Source organism: Patagioenas fasciata, chromosome 2 (assembly GCF_037038585.1).
Source record: "Patagioenas fasciata isolate bPatFas1 chromosome 2, bPatFas1.hap1, whole genome shotgun sequence".
Lineage (NCBI taxonomy): Eukaryota > Metazoa > Chordata > Aves > Columbiformes > Columbidae > Patagioenas > Patagioenas fasciata.
In genome coordinates, this window is record NC_092521.1 from 165676857 (window position 1) to 165698207 (window position 21351).

Here is a 21351-nt window from a genome sequence, read left to right on the forward strand (position 1 = left end):
ACTGATGGCAAGGAAAATCTAAAATAGTCAAGAGACGAAATGTGAAAGCAATGTTACTTGCCTCTGGCTTCCAAAAGGATAGTCCTGAGAATTTCCCACAGCATTACCCTTGGGAGGATGAAATTCCTAGTATCCTCAGTTTTCCAGATGGGAAAATAGAAGCCCTGATTCATTATCCCTAATTTTAATTGTCTAAAATATTTCAGCTAATCTTAGTTACGTTCTCTCTGTAATCTGTAGAAAGAAACAGGGACTTCCAGCGTCTGATTCATCCTGTATATTGTCAGCTCCTTTCTGAGGACAGGATGAATCACTTGCTGCAAATACCTCAGTGTCTCTGATGATCAGAGCCTAAACTAGGCTGCTAATTTTCAAATTAATAAAGTCAGGGAATATGAGTCCCACTTAGACATGCAGTGACCCACACAGGCTTAGGGACATAAAGGGTCACTCTTAGAGGGACTATGGTACCTTTGAGGAGCTGGGTCTAAAACTCTATCATATTTGGCAACATGGGGTTAAAAGCTAGAATCAGGTGGCCTTATGTAGGAGTGGAATCTGTATGGTTTTAGTCTTAGATCTGGCTTCACTTACAGTGACTTCTACGGTTTGTGTCTGAGAAACCACTGAGTGCAGAGACAGAAAGAGCATTTTACATGTCAATGTTTTCAGGAGACTAATGATTGTCCAAGTCACTTGAGACTCAATCGAAACAACTGCAGTCGGAATTGTATCAAATAATGTTGGCATCATAGATACCTAAGTCTTCTTCAGTAACCCAGGGTTCAGTCTTTTTCAGATAGTTGAGAAAAATAAGCACTTTTAGAGCTCGATTCAATTGACCTGTTTTACACAACCACTTCAAGATTAGAGGAATTGCACCTGGACTCTACTGATGACACTCATTAAACACTGTTTTGCAGAATAAGAAAAGTGGAACTACATTAGACTAAAAAATCTGCAACGTAGACTAATTCCAGCTCAAATTCTCTGTGAGTGCTGAGAAGCAACTCTGTACGATTATGATCCTTCAGTTTCTCTCATGTGCAATTCCTGAAAACTGAGATGAAAACCTGGGACTTTTACTAATCTTAATCTAATTTTAAAACACCTCTGATAAAATGTTGGGGATTATTTTTTTTTCCAGATTTAATGTTTCATTTAAACTATATTGAAAACAGCTATAAATATCAGAACAGATTTTCGGTAAGGTTTTTCTGTATCTAGGGAGTAAAAGGTGGAAAGGGAAGCTTTGAGAAGGTCAGAATTGACAAGGTTCAAGATTTTTAAATAGTTTAACAGAAGTTTGAGGAGTTTTTATTTCTTTGAGTAGCCTTTGTTACAAAGAGGGTTCCCAAATCACATGTTTCCGGCAAAGAGAAAAATACTTGGAATGTCATACTGTTCAAATAGAAAATGCATGTAATAAATCATTATGGAAAATGAGTGATTTTTGCCAGGACATTTTTGGTGGAATTACTGGGTATTGCAAGTGCAAAATGTGTCCAGGAGGTATTCTGGACTTGATTAAATACCAGGAAAAATACAGCTAAATAGAGTAGGCAAGTACAAAAAGCATTAGAGTGACTGGGAAGGATGAAGAAAAGTAAACAAGAAAATAAAGGAAATACCCTGGGGCTAAGTTTCTAAATTTTGGTAGGCTGCTAAAAGCAGTCTTCCAGGTGGTTGCAATACTTCTATTCATACCAAGTGCATGAGGGATCTTTGTCTCATAACTCCCCTGTAGAAAATGAACATCTGGTAATTCATGCCAACTGAAAAATCTCACTGAAGTGGATTAATACTTTTCTAAGCAAAATTGGCCCAAAAAAGTGTGATTTAATTTTTGAAAGAGTTTGGATATTTTGAAATTTCATTTTGAATCAATTCAAAACAGTTGTCCACAACGTCAAAACCCCAGCAAAGTGAACCTTCCACATAGCATCTTAAAAAACATTTCACAGGATCTCTGAAATGTTCATTTTATTTTTCAAAATTTATATCTGAGCATACAAAAATTTCAAAACACCACCACAATAAATGTTTTCAAACATAGAACCTCCAAAAATGTAGAAATAGAGTATTTTGAAGAAGTTGGATTTTTTTGTTGTTGTTTGTTTGTTGGGTTTTTTTGTGTGTGTGTGTGTTCTGTGGGGTTTGTTGTTTTCATTGTTCTGGTGTTTTTTTTTTTTTGCATAAATCATTTTCACCAGATTGGAGTGATTCTTGACACAATGCAATTTGGGCATGCTTTTTAGTGCCTTTTGTGAAAGCTTCTTTGCAGTTTTGGATATAAGTTCAGAACACACCAAATATTTCAGCAATGTAAGATATTCCAAACAGGGTTTTCCTGCCCTAAGTACGTGAACTTGTCGGAGTCTGAACTAATCATCTTAGCCTCATTCTGTAGTTAGTAAAGAGAAATATGACTCCAGAGAAAGATAAATCTCCTCCTGAAGTAAGCGTCTAAACCAGAGGCTTTGAAACACATTCTAGGGACACCCATCTTTCTCCATTTATGTTAAAACAATCTAAAAGGACAAGTCCTGACTTAGATAGTGAGCTTTTGAAGATGTCTAATATCAGATGTTGTACATCCCCAGCCTATAGAAGGAGAAGCACTTCAAGCTATTAAGAAAATTAATGAATGAAAATAGGAATCAAATCTTGATTCAGGAGAACAAATGGTATCTTCACGTTGTGCCCCTGAAGTAATATTATACAAGATGTCTTCATATCACAACTTGACAGTAAGGACCATTACCTTTAAGATCAGGTGAAACAGATTCATTCTTTTCTAAGCAGAGAGCCTCCTCTCTCACCACCTGCTGGAATATCTTGCATTCTGGATGGATTCCCTCAGCCTTGGTGAGACAAAGACAAAACAAACCAAGATTTTCTGTGATTATTGGAGTGAGAAGACCCAGGTTTCTTTCAGGCTCGTACCTCATGGCTGATACATTTTGATTCCCAGAATGTGAAAACTCCAGCTGAAGATTTTTCTGCAAATAAGGCATGTAAATTCAGCCTACTGAATACTGCACCAAAACCTCCTTTGGGATATTTGGATCTCCAAAACACAGGGAGTCTTACATGGAATAGAGCAGACGGTTTGCTCCTTTGGCAGCCGTCCTATTCAAGGTAAAACCAGAGGGGGCAGTGATTTTAATGGAAATGATAGATTGAAGGCTTTCTGAGACATTTCTGAGGAAGACTGTAGGCCATTCTAAACCTCTAATGACTTTGAAAACAGAGTACAGATGAAAATATCACTGCTATATTGCCTTTCAGTCTCAGGAAGTTGATTTATTGGCCTTCAGAATATGTTCAGTGAGCAGTGCAACCAGGACTTCTTTTAGCCTCCACAGAAATGTTACTGGAAGTCATGTAGGCTATTACATCTTAGCAATAATATTTGCCTGGGGGGAAAAAAATGGAACATAATTTTGTTCTTAAAAACCTTTATGAATTCTGCCTGCATTTGGGTTTTAGAGTAGCATAGACAGACTGCTCTTAATTATGAGGCCCTAGAGATGGTTCATACATCCTAATATTAGAACAGAAAAAGGATTAAGGACACTGTTCGAAAAGAAAATTAAGACATGGCCTTTTTCATGCATTATATTCCTCCAGTGGATAACATGAAACACATTTCATAAATCAGCATGAGTGACTCTTAAAATAGTACTTCTTGCTGCTCAACTATAGTAATGTAATTCTGAAATGCAATTTTTCAGTTATTAATAGGTTCTCTGCTCATCACTTTATCTTTTAACATGCATATTACTTTGCATTCAGCCTACATAACAGATGATTCGAGTAGTAGTAACAAAATTATTGTTAAATACAAACATAAATCTCTCACTATTTCATTTTATGAAGATGGATTCAGCTGGGCAGGAAATAATTCATTTCTTCATTTTCTGGAGTTTCTGGACTCTGTTACTGTTGAGAAACTTTGATTCTTAATCTTTATGTTTGAAAGTCATGACAACTTTGACATGATGCTGTGCAACTTACCATCTGTACTGAGTCCTCTGGCAAAAAGTTTGAAAGCAGTGGCCGGTCATAACCCAAAATGAAATAAAAACATGAAAGGAGATTGGAAACAGCTTTGAGAAACAAGCACTTGGGGGAGATCATAGAATAGAATCATAAAATCATTTCAGTGGGAAGAGACCCTCAGGATCATTGAGTCCAACCATAACCTAACTCTAGCACTAAACCATGTCCCTAACAACCTCGTCTAAACGCCTTTTAAACCCCTCCAGGGCTGGTGACTCCACCACTGCCCTGGGCAGCCTGTTCCAATGCCTGACAATACTTTCCAGGAAGAATTTTTTCTAATATCCAATCTAAACCTCCCCTGGTGCAACTTGAGGCCATTTCCTCCCATCCTATCACTTGTTACTTGGGAGAAGAGACCAACCCCCTCCTTGCTCCAAGCTCCTTTCAGGCAGTTCAGAGATCAGAAGGTCTCCCCTCAGCTCCTGTTCTCCAGCTGAACCCCCCAGGTCCCTCAGTCGCTCCCATTACACTTGTGCTCCAGCCCCTCACCAGCTTCGTCACCTCCTCTGCACTCTCTCCAGTACCTCAATGTCCTTCTTATGATGAGGGGCCCAAAACTGAACTGAAGCAATTTATTCCATTTATAGTGACTGGGGAAGCCCATACCCTACCTGCAGAGAAGATGTGCTACATTGGTTTTACACATGACAGAGGAATTGCCACAGCAGACCAGATCCCTAGTTCATGTACTGCAGACTCACACCTCTGAAAGCAGTGATGAATCACCAGAAAACATTTCTTCTAGAAATCCTGACCTACTGGTGGTAATCCTCACCAATGGTGTGATGATAGTCAACCCCACTACCACCAATAGCTAAGCAATTAATCAGCATGCTTACAATTTATTTTCTTCTGGGCTACTGGATTTGGGGTAGGGCTGGCTATTGCCACCAGAGCCCAGAGTATTTTGTTATAGGCCAGTGCATAGGTTAAATATTACTGGCATTTCACTGTTTGAAAATCAACATCAAATGCAATTGCAGATCATCATGTAAGAAGCAGAAAATGAAGGTGATGTTAACTAATAATCTTGTAGCCTTCCTGGAAGTAATCCCACTGTAACAAAAAAAAAAAAAAAGGACATATATACTAAGAAATTCAGAACTGTGACGATGCTTCAATTTGTTGGTTTTCCCCAGGCGTTAGGGAAAATAAAGACATTAAACCATTTTACAGTTAAAGAAAAGCCTTCTGGGCAGAACATTACTTGTGATTTGTTGGATATGGCTTACTTACTTTTTATTATTAATCTCACAGTGCCTTGAGAGAAAAGTGCATATTCTTGCTCTCATCTCCCTACAATGGTGGGACTTTCTAGAAAGCAGGGGCTTTGTATTCATTGTAGGGACATAGTCCAATTTGAGAGGCATCTGCTGTAATGGCAGAGCTCTTGTAGGACACAAGTAGCTCCTGTTCACCTTAGAAAAGGATTATTTAGGGAACAAACAAAAGCAAAGATTTCTGAGATAGGGATGTCCAATGTGACATGGTCTTTCCAACCACAGTAATAAGCATAAGAGGCCGATTTAAAGTGCTCCTTCTTGGATCAACAGTCCCTAGTGGCTAGGTAGTAACCTGGCATGAACCTTACTGAAACTCCCAGTGGGGTGTCTTCTCCCCAAGGCTTATAGAGAAAATGTAAAGGTTTAATGTGGTGTTGTAGACAGCACTCAAGAACGGGGTTTTGCATTGCTGAGCATCGCAACACAAAGACCTCTTGGCTGGCTTGAACATTAATGACCAGTCAAAATTCACAAGGGTATCTTAAATCCAAGTCCTAAGCAATAAATCAATCTTGCCTGGAACAAAGCAATCACACAGTGGACATTAAAAATTTACCTATGACAGACATGGGCATGCTAAAAACCTGAGACAGTTTAGACAGCCACATTTTCGGTTTGCACTTACTTTTAGACTTCCTTTTCTTAACATCTGTAAGGCTGTTGCACTGAAATCTTTAGTGTATACTCACTGGTAGTAAGTATGACATTGTTTCATATTTCATTTGTTGCAAGATAATTTATTTATTTGCCCAAATCTGAACAGAAAAAACAATCTAATGGCACTTTGGGCTTTGATTTGTTCATGCTGGACAACATCAGACTTAGTAAGCTCTGGGAGAGAGTTTTTCTAGCAGCATCCTCATCCCATATTTAGTGCAACTTAGTTAGAAGAAATCTTTCCTGAGAGCCCATCCCAAGATGGTGCCCCTAGGCTGTTGTGGTGGTAGAGAAACTGTAATTTAGATGTCACGTGAAAGACAGATCTTCACGCATTAGGAAGTCCATTAACACACTTTAGGAAAAGTAGGGACATTTTCTATGCTCCCTGAAAACAAGGGAAATACTTCAAAGCTGGGAACCAAATATATTAGTCACTTTTACAAAGCAATTCAATGGGATCAAAGAGACAGAAATAAATTGGTAACACTTAGTCTTTTTGAAAATTAATCAAAAATCAAAGTGGCTGAATTCTGTGGCAAGATGGCAATGTTTCAAGAACTTGAAGGGTCTTCCCGGTGATCTAGTTTAGTTTCCAATGCAGTGCAATCCTAAATCCTCATGAATAGGTTTTGCATCAAATGCATAAATCATTTACTAAGAATATTCATCACTGTTCTTTTTGCCTCTGTCTCCACAGCTTGCATTCATGTCCCAGATCTCAAATCAGATCTCCTCTGAAATCATCTCTGTACTCCCTGTTCTCCCTGCCTGTGCTTCCCCTGTTCACTTTTTCTGATATGACTCTGATGCCTGAATATTTTAGCTTTACCGTATACAAAACCAGAGTTGTCGGCCATTCACATCACACACTGACTCGCGGCTTGGAAGATTAAAACTCACCCAGTGTTTTGGGGCACAGAAAGGCACAGCAAAGACATTCAAAACTCCTGCATCCCCTGCCCATTTTTAGCTGTGGAATGAAGTTTTCAGTCGGTCCTGAAAGCTGGCCAGAGATACCAAAGATGCAGTCCAGAGAACCAGGATGTGCTCTGAAATGCATACTTTTTTTTTTTTTAAGTGAAATTTTGATGAACAAGAAAGGCTTATAGGGTGGAAGGTCGAATAACTAGACACAGGTCAAATAACTGAAGAAGACAAATAAATCCTCAGCCTTTTTCATAAACTTCTCAAACTGTTGAATAGGTCTCATCAAAATCTTCCATTAAGTCTGTCTATTTCCATCTGCTTAACTCCTTTCTCAAAAAGACAAGTGTTAATTAGACAGCTTTGAGACTGGAAGCACAGGTCGCTGAAGTCAGGGCCAATTTTCACATGTGCTTTGAAGGGAGCTGGGATCAACCTTGAGCTCCATAAGCTCTTGCCCACTCCAGTACAATTACATTCACAATCACCCCAGCGAAGATCTTCCTATCCATGGTGGCTTATAAGAAATTCTGTTATATTTATAGTGTAATATATATAATACTATGTTGTGTCAGAAAATTACAAGAAACTACAAAAAATAAGGGAACATTTCCTATGCAGTAAAAAGGACAACAGCTCAAACACACTTGTACATATAGATGAGCACCTACTTTGTTTCTGCCGTATCCAAACCATGTTCACCACTCTTGATGTTGACTGACTGTAGAGTATGAGGTCACCATAGCAGTGACATGACTCCAGTCACCAGCAATGTGTTTAGTTGTCGCAAAGTCCTGCCCTCAACTTGCAAGCCCTGACACAGTCTTGATCCCAGAAGCTTTCAACCCCAAAGGTAAAGACCTATTTCCAATCTTTCTTTTCAGCCAGCTAAATAGATTATTTCAGGAGTCTTTTTCACTGAAAATGACTACCTAGAGGATATTTTCAGTGTTTGTTTTCTCTTTCTAACTCGATTACCTATGGAACGAGAGAAGCTGAGACACTGATTGCCTTACAGTCATTTAGAGGAATATCTTTTCAAGATTGTTTTTAAGACATTGGAGTAATGCTTGAATGCTCCTCTGTGTATTGGATTGCTTTTATCTGACTGTATTTAACTGCATAGCCTTATACAGTACAGTACTTGATATACATACATATCCACGTATAACAATATATTTGTTTACTCATAGGTACTCTGTATGTTACAATACAGTCATACTAATTTATTTTGTTTATAAACCCTGTGAAATTATTATTACATTGAGAAAAATAAAAATGAATTTATTAGCCCTATGCTTACCTTGCCAGAGCATTTAATCACTACTAACACTTAACGAATAACAGAACACTAATAACGGAGGATCTTCATTTTCTGCTATTGCGAGTATTCCTTCAAATTAAAGACAAATGTCTCCCTTTCTGCATGTGTAGTATGTTTGTGTAAAGGTGGGGTTCATGTCACCGAATCCCAAAGAACCGAAGCCTGGATGTTGAAGTCCATCAGCAAGTCCATTCAACTGAACCCATGGCCATTGTTCTTGGAGTGTTTCCACTTATTCCCAGTAGGACTGAAGGAGGCTAAATGTGTAGCTTTCAACAAGATTCCTAATTTTAGATAGGTAATTTTAGATGATTAATCTAAACTCCCCCATCAAGCCTCCCTTAACGATCAATGAAGGCAAACAAGCAGTTCCAGGGAAGGATTCCTCCTACCTCTCTGAGACACCTATTTGAGGACAGAGTGACTCACTGTACAGGAGCCTGTCTCCCTCCATTAACTCCCTCCAGGCTAAAGACACACTTAAACAGACTGATCCTTCCACACCTTCAGCTCCCTATGGAGGGGAATTTGAGGTCTGCAGGGACCAGATCCCTAAGAGAAGAATGTATGTCCCTCCAACACAAATTAGCTGATAGCAGCTATATCAGAAATTCAGGCACCTCACTGTTTTATTAGGCGCTCAGCATCTTGCCACAGATTTGGATCCATATAGCTGTTACCACAAGAAAAGTTTTATTAAAGCAAATGTATATCTCAACAATAACCCATCTGTGTTTCCATTTCCACCTCCATTCATTAGATCAGATTCAACCCCTTCCCAAGAAGTGTAAAAAGCTGTTACGTGTTTGAAGAATAAAGCAGTTCAGCTCAGCAGGTAGGACAGTGAATGCAGAGTCTTTTTTATTCCCCATCCCCTGTTTCCTGAGACTCTGAAATCTAAGACAGAAAAAGTCATTTTTATGCATTTCAGCACCCACCGCTCTCTGTTCCTTGTCACTTACAAGCAAAGGGTAATTTTTAATGTCAAGGACTCTATTCTGCAAGACACAAAGTATATCCTGCAATATACAGCTCCCTGTGGAGCTGATAGGAGGTAAAAGCACCCTGTTTCACAGAGAAAGTTTCCAGCATTACTGTTCTGGTTATTTTCATTTATGAATAATGAATTATTTGCAGAATCCGCACTAGAATTATTTCTCTGCTCTGGCATGATCCTTTGAAACATGAAAGGACTGTTTACTTAATACATCCTATGGGTCTTAGGCCTTCCCTGACTAACTTAGGTTGCAAAGCTTGTCAGGAGACCTAGTTTGAGACACAAAAACTATTGATATTTAGAGCACTGACTCTTACCAGACATATAGCTGGAGTTCATATATAAGCAATAGTTTGAGGTCAGAAACTACATAGAACATGCAGTTCATATAGTGTATTTTACTATGGGTACAGTCCCCTGCAGTATGCTAAAAACATCAAAATGATGTGTGGCAGCCCACAGATGTGCATGATACATCCCTTCAGGTTAGCTCCACTCTGCTGACAGCTGCAAGAATAAGTTGTGATTCTATTATGTGTAAAAAAGTCAGTCCAGATGCTGAAGTCACTCTGCTTGCAGCAGTGTTAACATTTTAGGCTGACTAGTTTTCCCTGAAATAAGGGTATAACATGTGTTAATAACTATTTGTGACAAGGTTTACATAGCAAGGACCTATATCCTACCACTTGTACATAAAGCTGTGTAAATACAGAGGAAAGCAACAGGTTCCAGAGGATGTGAGGTGCAGGTGTGAAGATGTACATGCCATCTTTTACCTTTTAAAACAGAAGGGTCAAGACCAGTCTGTAGCCACATAGGCTCTCACTGTTATCAGTGGAAGAAGACAAGTCACCCCATCTGTCTTCCTCAGGACAAGATAAGGTGACCGTCTCCCCCTTGACTACAGCGGGAGTCTGAATCACAACCCACACTGAACATTTAAGTGTGAAATGACTGAAGTTAGAGTTAATGAGTCCTTGGGAATCACACCCATAAGAAGGTTTCTAAACACTTCTCTGAGGCTGAAGATTGAGGGGAAAGAGGATATATGACTGTACTGGTACTTACAGTAGCTTTTGCTACCCAGCCCAGGCAAAGCCAGAAGTAGCACATGGGGCTTAGGGAGGGATATACCTGCTCCAGTTGTATCCCTGTGCTTATACATCTCCCCTGATGTTTAATGACACAATCTCACCTGCTGCCTCTAGTGCATAGCAGACATATGTCTGTTCATGCTCCTGCTTGTTGATATTATAAGCAGATGCCTTCAGTGGTAAAAACATCAGTGCCTTCTCAAAGGGGTAAACGTGCCAAATCCATTGGAGAACTATTCCGTTTTAGTTATTCTACTTCAGCAAAGTTGCCTTTCTCAGGGCAACTGAGACAGCAACCTGTCCCCTTCTGTCCCTCTAAAGCCATGCTACAGCTATTCTGATTTAGGGATGCTTTTCTGTCCTTTGGAAACTGCAATTCTAATGAATGGAAATGAAAACTTATTTATTAATAGCATCTTAGGGCTGGAAAATTTTAAATAAAAGAGCTGGGTCAACTCTGTAACTCAGGAATATTATTTTTCCTCCCCTCCTACATCCCCATCCCACCCCTTTTATTATTTTTAAATCCTTTCCCTACTCCCTGTTATGAGAAAAGTTACCCTGTCTCTGCAGACATCGCCCCCCCTCCAAATCCTTCTGGGCTGCTACAGAGCCATCCAGCTGTGGACAACAGTGTCAAGAGCCAGATGTGCGGTACCCCCCCCGCTTCTTACCCCCCCAAGCCCATAGGGACCCCGCCGGTCACTCACCAGCGGCAGCAGCAGCCAGCACAAACTTAACATCCTCGGCAGCAGCCGCCGGGTCCTCCCCGCTCCCTCTGCCTGTGGTGAAGCTGCCAAAAGCCGAAGCTCAGCCCGCCCCCACCTGCCCAAGACCCGCCCCGGAGATCCTTGCACCTCCCTTCGCGGCCACCCCGGTCACAGCATCACAGAATCACAGAGTGATTGGGGTGGGAAAGGGACCTCTGGAGATCATCCAGTCCAACCCACCTGCTAAAGCAGGGTCACCCAGATGAGGTTCCACAGGAAGGTGTCCAGGTGGGTTTGAATGTCTGCAGAGAAGGAGACTCCACAACCTCTCCGGGCAGCCTGGTCCAGGGCTCTGGCACCTCAGAGAAGTTTCTCCTCATGTTTAGATGGAACCTCCTGTGGTTCAGCCTGGGCTTATTGCCTCTCATCCTGTGCTTGGTGACCACTGAACAGAGTCTGGTCCATCCTCTTGGCACCCACCCTGAGATATTTATAAACATTGATGAGATCCCCTCTCAGCTTCTCTTCTCCAGGCTGAACTGACCCAGCTCTCTCAGTCTCTCCTCATCACAAAGATGCTCCAGACCTCTCACCATCTTCGTAGCCTCCGCTGGACTCTCTCCAGTAATTTCTCAGAATTATGGACACGACAAAAGCATTTTTTTCTTGATAAGATTTAAGTGCTAATTTATAACCCGTTAATCATTATTTCCCAGTGGTGTCCAACACATGAATTCTGTATAGTCAGAGGAGATCCAGGGCTCACCTAAGTTACCCCAAAATAGGCATCTAATGCTATTTCAGGAAATACATATTTTTGCAGCTTCCTTCATAAGTCTATACCTCTCCTGTCAGTCCTATATCATGTTTGCCAGCTCCACCTAGATATTACAGATATACAAGAGCACCCTGAGTGGCATTACTCATTTATGTTTAAGAAACTGAGTCATGTTAGTGCTATCTATTAATTTCTGTCATTGTGCCCTGGTAGTCCTGATCAAATCACTCTGTTGTAATGGGAATCTAGACAACTTGTACATCTGTGGACAACTGTATTAAAATACTGAAATGTGGGTGCTTTGCATTAATATTAATACGTATGCCACATTAGTCTTGCAAATCAAAGGAATTGCCCTCAATCTCAAGCTAGAGAAACAGTCAGTTCCACAACCCATGCAGAATGAAGAGGGGAACTAAAGCATGAATTTGTGAAATGATATTTGTAACCCAGTCCTCATTTACTTCCCGTCGTCTATGTCTTTTATTAGTGCATAATAGCACGTGATCACTCACCTGCACAAAGAAGCCTCAAATGCTACTCCAAAAATCAAGTCTCTTGTAAAATAAAGAGATTAAAACCTGAATATATAATTTGAAGGCTTATTGTGACTGTTTTTTCCCTGTCTATACTGGATGAGTTAAAGCTGTGGCCAACTCTCACTAGTCAATAACGTGATTCTCGTTACATTGGAAAAGTTTGAGAATCCCGATACAAGGCAAACACCACATGGTATCAGGCAGTTCCTAATTCAAATGCAAAGAAAAATGCAGAGTGTAGGCCTGTATAATATCCCCAAGACAGGAACAGATCATAATTCCTGCTGAACAGTATTCAACCGAATTGAGGATATGAGATCACGGAATAACAGAATAATTCAGGTCAGAAGAGACCTATAGAGATCTGGCCCCAACCATCTTATCCCCTCAAAATAGGTCAAATTTCAAAGTCAGGTCATGTTGCTCAGATATTCGGTTGCTGTGTTGTTCTCATGCTCAGGAGTCACACTGTAAACACAAAGGTACAATTAAATTAATATCACTGTGACATTCAACTCAATGATATTTCAATTAAAGTCCATTATCTAAAGCCTCACAGGTCACTTTGATGAAGCCTTTTAGGTCACCATAATCAACCTTATCTCCCAGTTTGGAGCAAGACTAAGCAAAACTAAGTGAGAACCATACGTTTTTTTGTTTTGTTTTTTTTTATTGGGATTTTTTTGTAGTCTTTTTGTAGTTTCTTGACATGGGTATTCATAAGCAATCCTTAGAAGACATTGCTTCTTTGAGCAGATGTGATCTCTCAGTGCTTCCTTCCTTTTATATATTCCCGCCTCCATCTGCTTTTCCTATCAGGTCTCCAGTTGATCTAAAAACCAGGCCACATTCCAGTCCTTGAGCTTTAAATTAATTAGCTGGAAACTCCTAATGAGATTTTTTATCCATGCTAATAAAGAAAACAAAGCCCCCTCTTGTTGAGGTTTTTGTAGCATCTCACTGTAGCTAATATTATAAACCTCGCCTATCTTAAAGTCTATGAGTTCCTTACTTATATCCCTCCATTGCTTTAAACAGATCCTTTTGTAGGCTAAAACCTTATTTAGGCTGAAATCTAATTTCTGTTTATCATATTCCTTTACTTTATTCATTCTACTGTGTTATTTCTCTGTATATAACCGAAGAAGATCTAATAATGAAATACTACAGGAACCATACTTCTCATAATCCCTTGTGTGCTCTGATGCATTTTGTTACTTTTCATCACAGAAGTGTTCCTTGCCTGATAAGATGGCTATAACTAAGCAATTTGATTTTTCTTCAGCAATTATAGGATAACTAATCTAAGATAAGGGCCAGCTCTCTTTTCCTGCTGTTCTACACCAGCCTGGGCTCAGAATATAACTCTGATGTGCTTAAAAATGTCCTCTTGTTAGTATCAACAAGCAATCTAGCCACCATGATGGTGTGAAACTTAATCAATGAAGCAATAGACATGAGATCCTTCCTAATCCCCATCATGGATGCTCTGAATCAATTGATGCCTTTTAATGAAAATGACTTGACATTTACTGAGCTGTTTAGAACCTTTGTAGAAGCTGGAGAATGTTATTTTCAATACTCTATGCTACCTGAATAAGGTTTTTCTGTAACAAAAATCTTTCTGAAATACAACTACGTTTCCTCTGTGTATATACAATCATCCCCTTAGACAACAAAAATATAGTGCACCAGCACATCAACCAGAGAATAAAGGTGAATCTATTGACATTCTTAAACAATCTTTTGATAAATCTGACTAAAGATACAAAACAAAAAGCCCTGGAAGTATGGGGAAAAGGCTCCAGATACTGAAAGCACAGAATCAGGTGGTTAGCCCGAACATGACATTACTGAGAAACATATTGCAACTATAATTAAAAGCAAAACTCCACTGTATTTAAAAATATGGAGGGTATATAAAAGGGATGGAAGCTTAATTCCTGAGGGTGATCTCTGTGTGGTGGTAGAGAGAGTGGCCTGAAAACAGGAAGACTGAAAAACTGATGTTATAGATTGTTTTTGAGATACTAAAGAGGTCAGGCGCTAAATATCACAAAACAGGTAATTAATGTCTGTGTGAGGATAATTTGCCCAATTAATTTTCTTTCTATATACTAGTTGTGTATCTACTTATTATTATTTTTTTTTCAGGTAAAATTGACTCCTCCTGTGTCCTGGGGCTCTGACTCCATATGTACCCATAATTAGTTACTGCTACCTGGCCTGATTTCAGGGCCACCCCAGAAATAGAGGCAGAGATGCAGCCCAGTTTTGTCATGCAATCATGGACACTTGTCTCACGTGAATTCTTGTCTCACATGTTTTAATCTGTAACATTAATTTCACCCAAGCACCTAAGATGCTTCGCAAATTTGGAAAATTTACCTTATCTGTACTTATCTACCACAAACATACTATTTAGAATCTCTTAAAAGTAAACTCCTTTAATATTTTTTATTATTTTTATTTAAAACACATATTAGTTTGTCAGTGAACCCTTCTCTGTTTCTGTTGTATCTTATTTCTTGTATAAGAAAGTCATTTTTTCAAACCTAAGGGAAGTTGCTTTTCCCAGTGACACACAATACAATCTTCATTCCTATTAATAGTCTCTAAAGATTTGACAAACCAGCTGTTCCCGTCCTCAGAAATAGTTTTATGCATTATATCATTCATTTGTTTTCTTGCTTTCCTCTGGCTGTTTCAACTCAAATTCATTTCTGTTTGTTTTTCAAGATGAGTAGCACAACACTGATTCTTGTTCACTAAAATGTGGTTTTAAGACAAGGCTTGCTCCCTCCATGAAGACCAATCAAAGAACCATGTTACTCCTAGGCATAGGTTGAATCTACAAAATAGAGAATAGGTAAACAAGGGTAACCTAATTTTAACAACTGAGAAGTTCAATTACTAGGGCAAGCTGGTTTCTGCTTGTTTTTATATTTTATGAAGTGAAGAACGTATTTTATCCAGACTTTTCTCTATGATTATGGCAACTTCTCCATGGACTGCAGAGGGGTTCAGGCAGCTATCTCATCTCCCACCCCTGTGGTAGTACTTGTCTCATCTAATTTCAGACAGTAAAAGCATAAATATGAACTGCTTATTCCAGCTTATTTTCACAGTCACAGACACTGTTGAATGCAATTTGCCTGCCATAATTTAGATGTCTACAGAGGACACGATAATCAGTTCCTCAGGGTGTACTCCTCTCCACCATCACTAAAAGGAGGACAGGATGATTGCTCTGATGTAGATGTTTACTTTAGGGGTGAAATTTCACACACCGGTACGGACACCAAATATAGGCCTCTATCTGGATGTGTAAGCTCAAAAAGTGGTCTCTTGCTGTGGTTAATAGCCAGTCAAAAGTAATTAGCTAGGCTTCCTTCGCAGTTATGGGTACGATATAGAAAGTTCCTGTTAGAAACTCATTTGTACTATATTGTGGTGGGAGGTACAGAGTCCTAAGCCATTGTCCCTCTTTTAAGTAACTTCAAAGAGAGGTGGACTTTCTTAAAGACATTGAGAAATTTATGTATCAACATGTGTCTAGACACAGATTGGATGTTTAAGCTTCCATTGAGGTTCATAATAATCTAAAATGGTACCTTCATTTGGTTTATTGAATGACTCTTTAGTTGACTCAAATTCTTTAATGGACTGTATTGACTGAGATCCTCTATAACTTTATACACTTTGAGGCTCAGTTAAGTTGCCCAGTACTAGTTGACCAGTGACAACTGAGATACCTTAGTATATTTAACATTTACATGAGGTTGGCAGATACAAAACATGGGCAGTGAAAGCATGACAGTTCGAGGCTACTTGGGTAAATGGAGATAAGAGTCTTTCATGTGGGCAAATGAATCAAGTCCTGAAGTGAAATAAGATAAATCCAAGCCAGATTAGACATCTGATTTAGGTTGACTTTTAATATTAAGGTGAATCCCATGCTATGTATTTCTCAAAGGTTATTTGAATTACAGCAAATCCAGGCTGCACTGCTTTACCTAAACCCATTTTTCACATCATCACAAACTGTTTCTCCTTAGGATGCCAAGCTTCTTGCATGATTGCATCATCTGATTATGCTACACTTCATTTCCTCCATATATATACATATATATATATATATACACATACAGTCTTTTGCTGTGGGGATATTACCACTAGATTTCTGTTTCTTGCTAGTTGTATTTCTACATATTTCAAGGAACCACATATCTAAATATTGTACTATTCATAGTTGTACTCCCCAAAAGAAAGGGATGATGTCCATGACTTTATGAGCACACTGTTATTAACAGTTCCTTCACATACACTAAAGAGCTTAGAACATGTAAAGGGTCCCAAAGTTCATTTTCTTCTTCAGCTTCCTAGGTGTGGTAAAATAACTACTCATAACAATGTAATTTCTGCGGTGATTAAAAAAAATGTATATTACTTTAGCATAATAAATTCCTGGTTAATTGTCCTCCTAGATAGCTAAGAATTACACATAGAACAAGATTGCAGTATGTGAACACATTGTTTTTGTTTTGTGTATGGGGTTTTCTTTGGTTTTGTTATCATAATGACCTGTTATTAGAAAAATAATGTAAAATATCTGAATATCAATAAATACAATAACAAAACTCTGATATATATATTTAACCATCATTCCTAGGTGATGAATTCATCCCCGGTCCTACAAACTATGAGGTTCTTCTAACCTTCTTTAAGTTTTTATTTTGTGGATATGTTCTCATGCCATAGCTTTATTTGTAATGAAATTAGAAAAGCAGACATGCTTAAGTGTCATTTTTTCTGATGTTTTCTTGCATTTTTATTTTAACATTAGATGAATTTGATCCCATATGCCATTGGCTATACAGATTAAATGAATCCAACACATACATCCTTCATGTGATCTACCCCCTGAACACTCATAATTCTGAGCTCTGTCATTTTGGAAAAGGAGAATTAAAGCAAATGAAATCATAACAGGAACCAAAAGCTTTCATGTGAGAGGAACTTTGTGTGCTCAAGGACAAGCACTGCAAACTATGTGTAGGGGGAAATGAGTTGACTCAATTTCTGGAAGTGCAAAACACTGTGGATAAAGATTTCTGAGTCACAACCCCCAAATGGGGCAGAATCTATTATTAGAGCGATGAAACTCTCTTGTAGGTCTTCCAGCTGAAGTTGCAGTCATCAGAGCACTAGTATTTGCCCTAAAAAGTAACTATGTCAGGAAAACAAGAGAACTATCAGCCTCTATGATTAAATAAAGAATTATTTTGGTATCTATGTAAAAAGTTTACCCTGGGGGTGTTCAAAAGACATGTAGATGTGGCACTCAGGAAGAGGCTTTAGTGGTGGACTTGACAGTGTTAGGTTAATGGTTGGACTCGTGACCTTAAAGATGTTTTCCAACCCAAACAATTCTGTGGTTCTATGAACACCATCCTACTCCCTTCAACATACATACTTGGACAATGGAAGGACAACTGTGGAATCACAGAATCACAGAATCACAGAATACTTCTGTTTACATTAATCCTGAGCAAAAACCTTGTATTAATTTCCTCTGAAGAGTCTCAGTCCCCAGGAATTCCAAAGTTAAGCTTCTGCTCTGAACGGCTTTGTAGAAGGGCATCTCCTTTTCTACAGGGTACCCAGAGAGACCCTCCCCTTAGGTAACACACCCAAAATTTGACAGAGTGGATGAGTCCAAGTGAATTCCCTAAACGCTACCCTGAGGAGCACATGTAAGTAACTGCACAATCTAAGCTACCATGCACCTCAGGAACAGCAATCCCTTGAGACTCTTAGGAGCTGAAGTGTTTCCTATTTCACAAATGGCATCTGACAGGCTAATAATGGGAAAGGATCAAATATAAAATATATTAAAAAAAAACCACCATCAACTTTGGCTATGAAAACCACTATGAGGAGACCCTTTTATTGTTTACTCTCTTCTTTATTCCCATGTCCCTCCCTGCCTTTTTTTCTCCTTCTTTTTCTAGTATAAAAGATTTCCAGTCACAGAAGAGATTAAATATATATAAGAAAATCTAATGGTTGTCAAAGGGTTTCAAAATAACTGGGTTTGGATTTGATGAAAATCATATTTCAAATAACACATCTAGCTAAAATCACGATTCGAACTAATAATCAGTCAGTTTTTTAGTGGCAGAACAACTTTTCGTGAAAAATCCATAATAAAAATAATATAGAACCCTATATTTTTTTTTAGAACTAGGTTTTTATTTAATGTTAACACAAGTGGTGGTGACACCAGGTAATTATTACCCTACCCTCTGAGACACAAGTGCAAGAGGAAAAATTAACAAACTTTTCCCCAGGAACAGACCAATGAAATAAGGAAGAGGTTTATTTCTTCAGAATTTGTGAACTTCCAACAGCTTAAATGATCTGAAACAGTCTAAATTATCTGCAGGAAAATCATAAAAAATATATCTTTGTCACTACCGTGGCTTTCAAAAGAAAATTAAAAATAAATCTTAATTTGACTCAAACTAAGAGTGTTATTTAAACTTTCAGCAAGTCATTAAGTCAAAATACCAGTTGGGGTCGAAATTAATGCTGTAGTCATTGTTTAAGTGAGATTCCATCTTAGCAAACTTACTATTACAGAAAGAATAGGTTGTATATTTTATTGCTGTTTCTGCTACATTCTTTCGTCATTAAACATGTTTGTAGTAACTCAACAATGTGACTTGTTAAGGGTAAGTAAATACAATTTTGAGTGCTACTTGAAAACCCATGTTTAAAAAAAAATAGTAGTGAAAGCAGAATGCCACATAATTCTACAAGTCAAGTGACATTATTTGAATCCTGTCTAACTAATCAACCACTGCTTGATTTAGTACTTCTAGATGATCGAAAGCTAGCTACATTGGTTTTGTCATAAGTATGAGGGGAAGATGCTGTTTTGTAGTTATATTTTTCTGCAGAGCTTACCCATTGTTACTCTTATTTTTCTAGAAGTCATTATAAATAGCAAAAACTGTGTGATAAAAGGCATCAAACCCATTTTCTTTCATTAAAAAATTCATGTAATTCAGTTATAAGCCGATTGTGTTTTGTGGGGTTTTTGGAGATAATTGTGGAATAATGAGTGTATTGCAGCATTATGTTCAGAGAATTAAGCTATTTCCTACAGCATTAGTTGAATAATGCGAGAAAAATCTTACTGTAAATACCCATGAAAAATAGCTGCATGAAAACCAAGTCAGCATTAGGATTGATCTATACCCAGGAACTCATGAATAGAAACTACATAAAAACTAACTCAGCATCACAATTTACTTACACCCGGGAGAGCAGGAATAAGAAGCAGTGTGAGGGTGCCATGGAGCACGGAAAAGGGACAAACTTACAGTTTGGGATTTGAAGATTTTATCTTTTCAAAGACCCTATTCTATGAACTTGCTTATTAGTCCAAATTTTCCTTTCTTTTAAATACAGTTGTGATTTCCTTCCTCTGCCTTCTCCAACAATATTTCAAAACTAGTAAAAAACTCTGGACTTATGGTAGTCAGCCCAGAAAATGTAAATCCATAAAGTTCCTCTTAAACAGGGATAATTTCATTTGTATTTATAATAGCTAGTTTTCTGTGTGGAACGTGGCAAATACTTTATCATTTATACATTTTCACTCAACTCCTTTTCCTGTTACTTAATTTTTCATAGACAGGTTTTAATTCTCCCAGATTTATTATTTGAAACACTGGTGAATAATTCTTGCACACTGACAATTTTGCCTTGAAGCTTCAAGCACATGGAACCTTTACATTCTCTGCTCACATTGACTTAGCTTCTGGTCTTAGTTTCCTAAAGCAAAAATTACAGTGATCACTTCAATATTTGGACTTTTATTTTGTGTGTCTATAATAGGCAACACTCACCTGAAGACATAACAAAAGTGATTGTTTCCCTACTTTGTCTTTCTCTGCCAGGAAAAATAAATGTGAAAAATGAAAGCAGAAAAGAGTCCAACACAAAATCCTCATAATAGTGTTGGTGAAAAAATTCTCTAATGTTGCTCTAATCCAGAAGGAGACTCAGAATTTATACACAGGCCATCTAAAATACCAGAAGAGATGATGAAGATGCAAACAGATGAAAAAAAAACAAACAAAACAACCAAACCTAAAATCACACATCATCTTTAATAAATATCTACTTTTAATAGCAGTCAGCTATCAATTTATAAGGCCAAATGGACACACATTCAAACGTGACCAGCTGAGTCTAACACATCGTATTCAAAGGGATTGACCCGTATAACAAATAGTTAAGCAGTTGTCCAATTTGGTCCAGAGTATTTTTCAGGATCTACTGAGCTGCAGATTGCTGGATGGCAGCCAGGTGCCTTGGAAGCATCACTGCAGATTTACTGTGCTCTTACACCTTTACTGAGCATTTTGCTACAGCTGCTGTCAGAGAAAAGAATCAGCTATTAATGCCTTTACACTGAACTGTACCACTGGTTTTCATGCTCTTAAGCTGTAAAAGCAAACAAACAAACAAACCCCTCCAACAAGTCAATGTATTTTCTCATTTTAAATATTTCAGAACTCAAAGGTTGATTCTGCTACTTAAAAAAAAAGGTCTTTGAGCTTTCTTCCCTGGAGACATCCCAGGCCAGGCTGGACGGGGCTCTGAGCAACCTGAGCTGGTGAAGATGTCCCTGCTCATGGCAGGGGTGGCACTGGATGAGCTTTGAAGGTCCCATCCAACCCAAACTATTCTATGATCGTATTATAATGTTTTATTATAATATTTGCTATTAAGTGACCCTAAATTTTTCTCTGAGATGTTATTAAGAAAATAATAAACCAACAACAATCCCATTTACACTTGCTACTGAATCTGATGTTCTTGGCGCAAATATTAATGAGCAAAGCAGTTGAAACAGAAGCAGAAGGTAGGCAAAGGCAAACACACTAAGCAACGGAGG

General features: G+C 38.4%; 1 protein-coding gene across 1 annotated transcript in view; it reads right to left on the reverse strand.

The window, feature by feature from the left end:
• LOC136098867 (vasoactive intestinal polypeptide receptor 1-like) overlaps positions 1 to 11121 on the reverse strand; it is a 28206-nt gene extending 17085 nt beyond the window's left edge. Inside the window, exons 1-2 of the mRNA XM_065832617.2 lie at positions 11061 to 11121; positions 2765 to 2864 (exon numbers count right to left, since the gene is read on the reverse strand). Of these exons, the coding sequence (XP_065688689.1) occupies positions 2765 to 2864; positions 11061 to 11093 (133 nt within the window). The 5' untranslated portion in view covers positions 11094 to 11121. The remainder of the gene's footprint in view (positions 1 to 2764; positions 2865 to 11060) is intronic.
• Positions 11122 to 21351: the final 10230 nt, after the last annotated feature.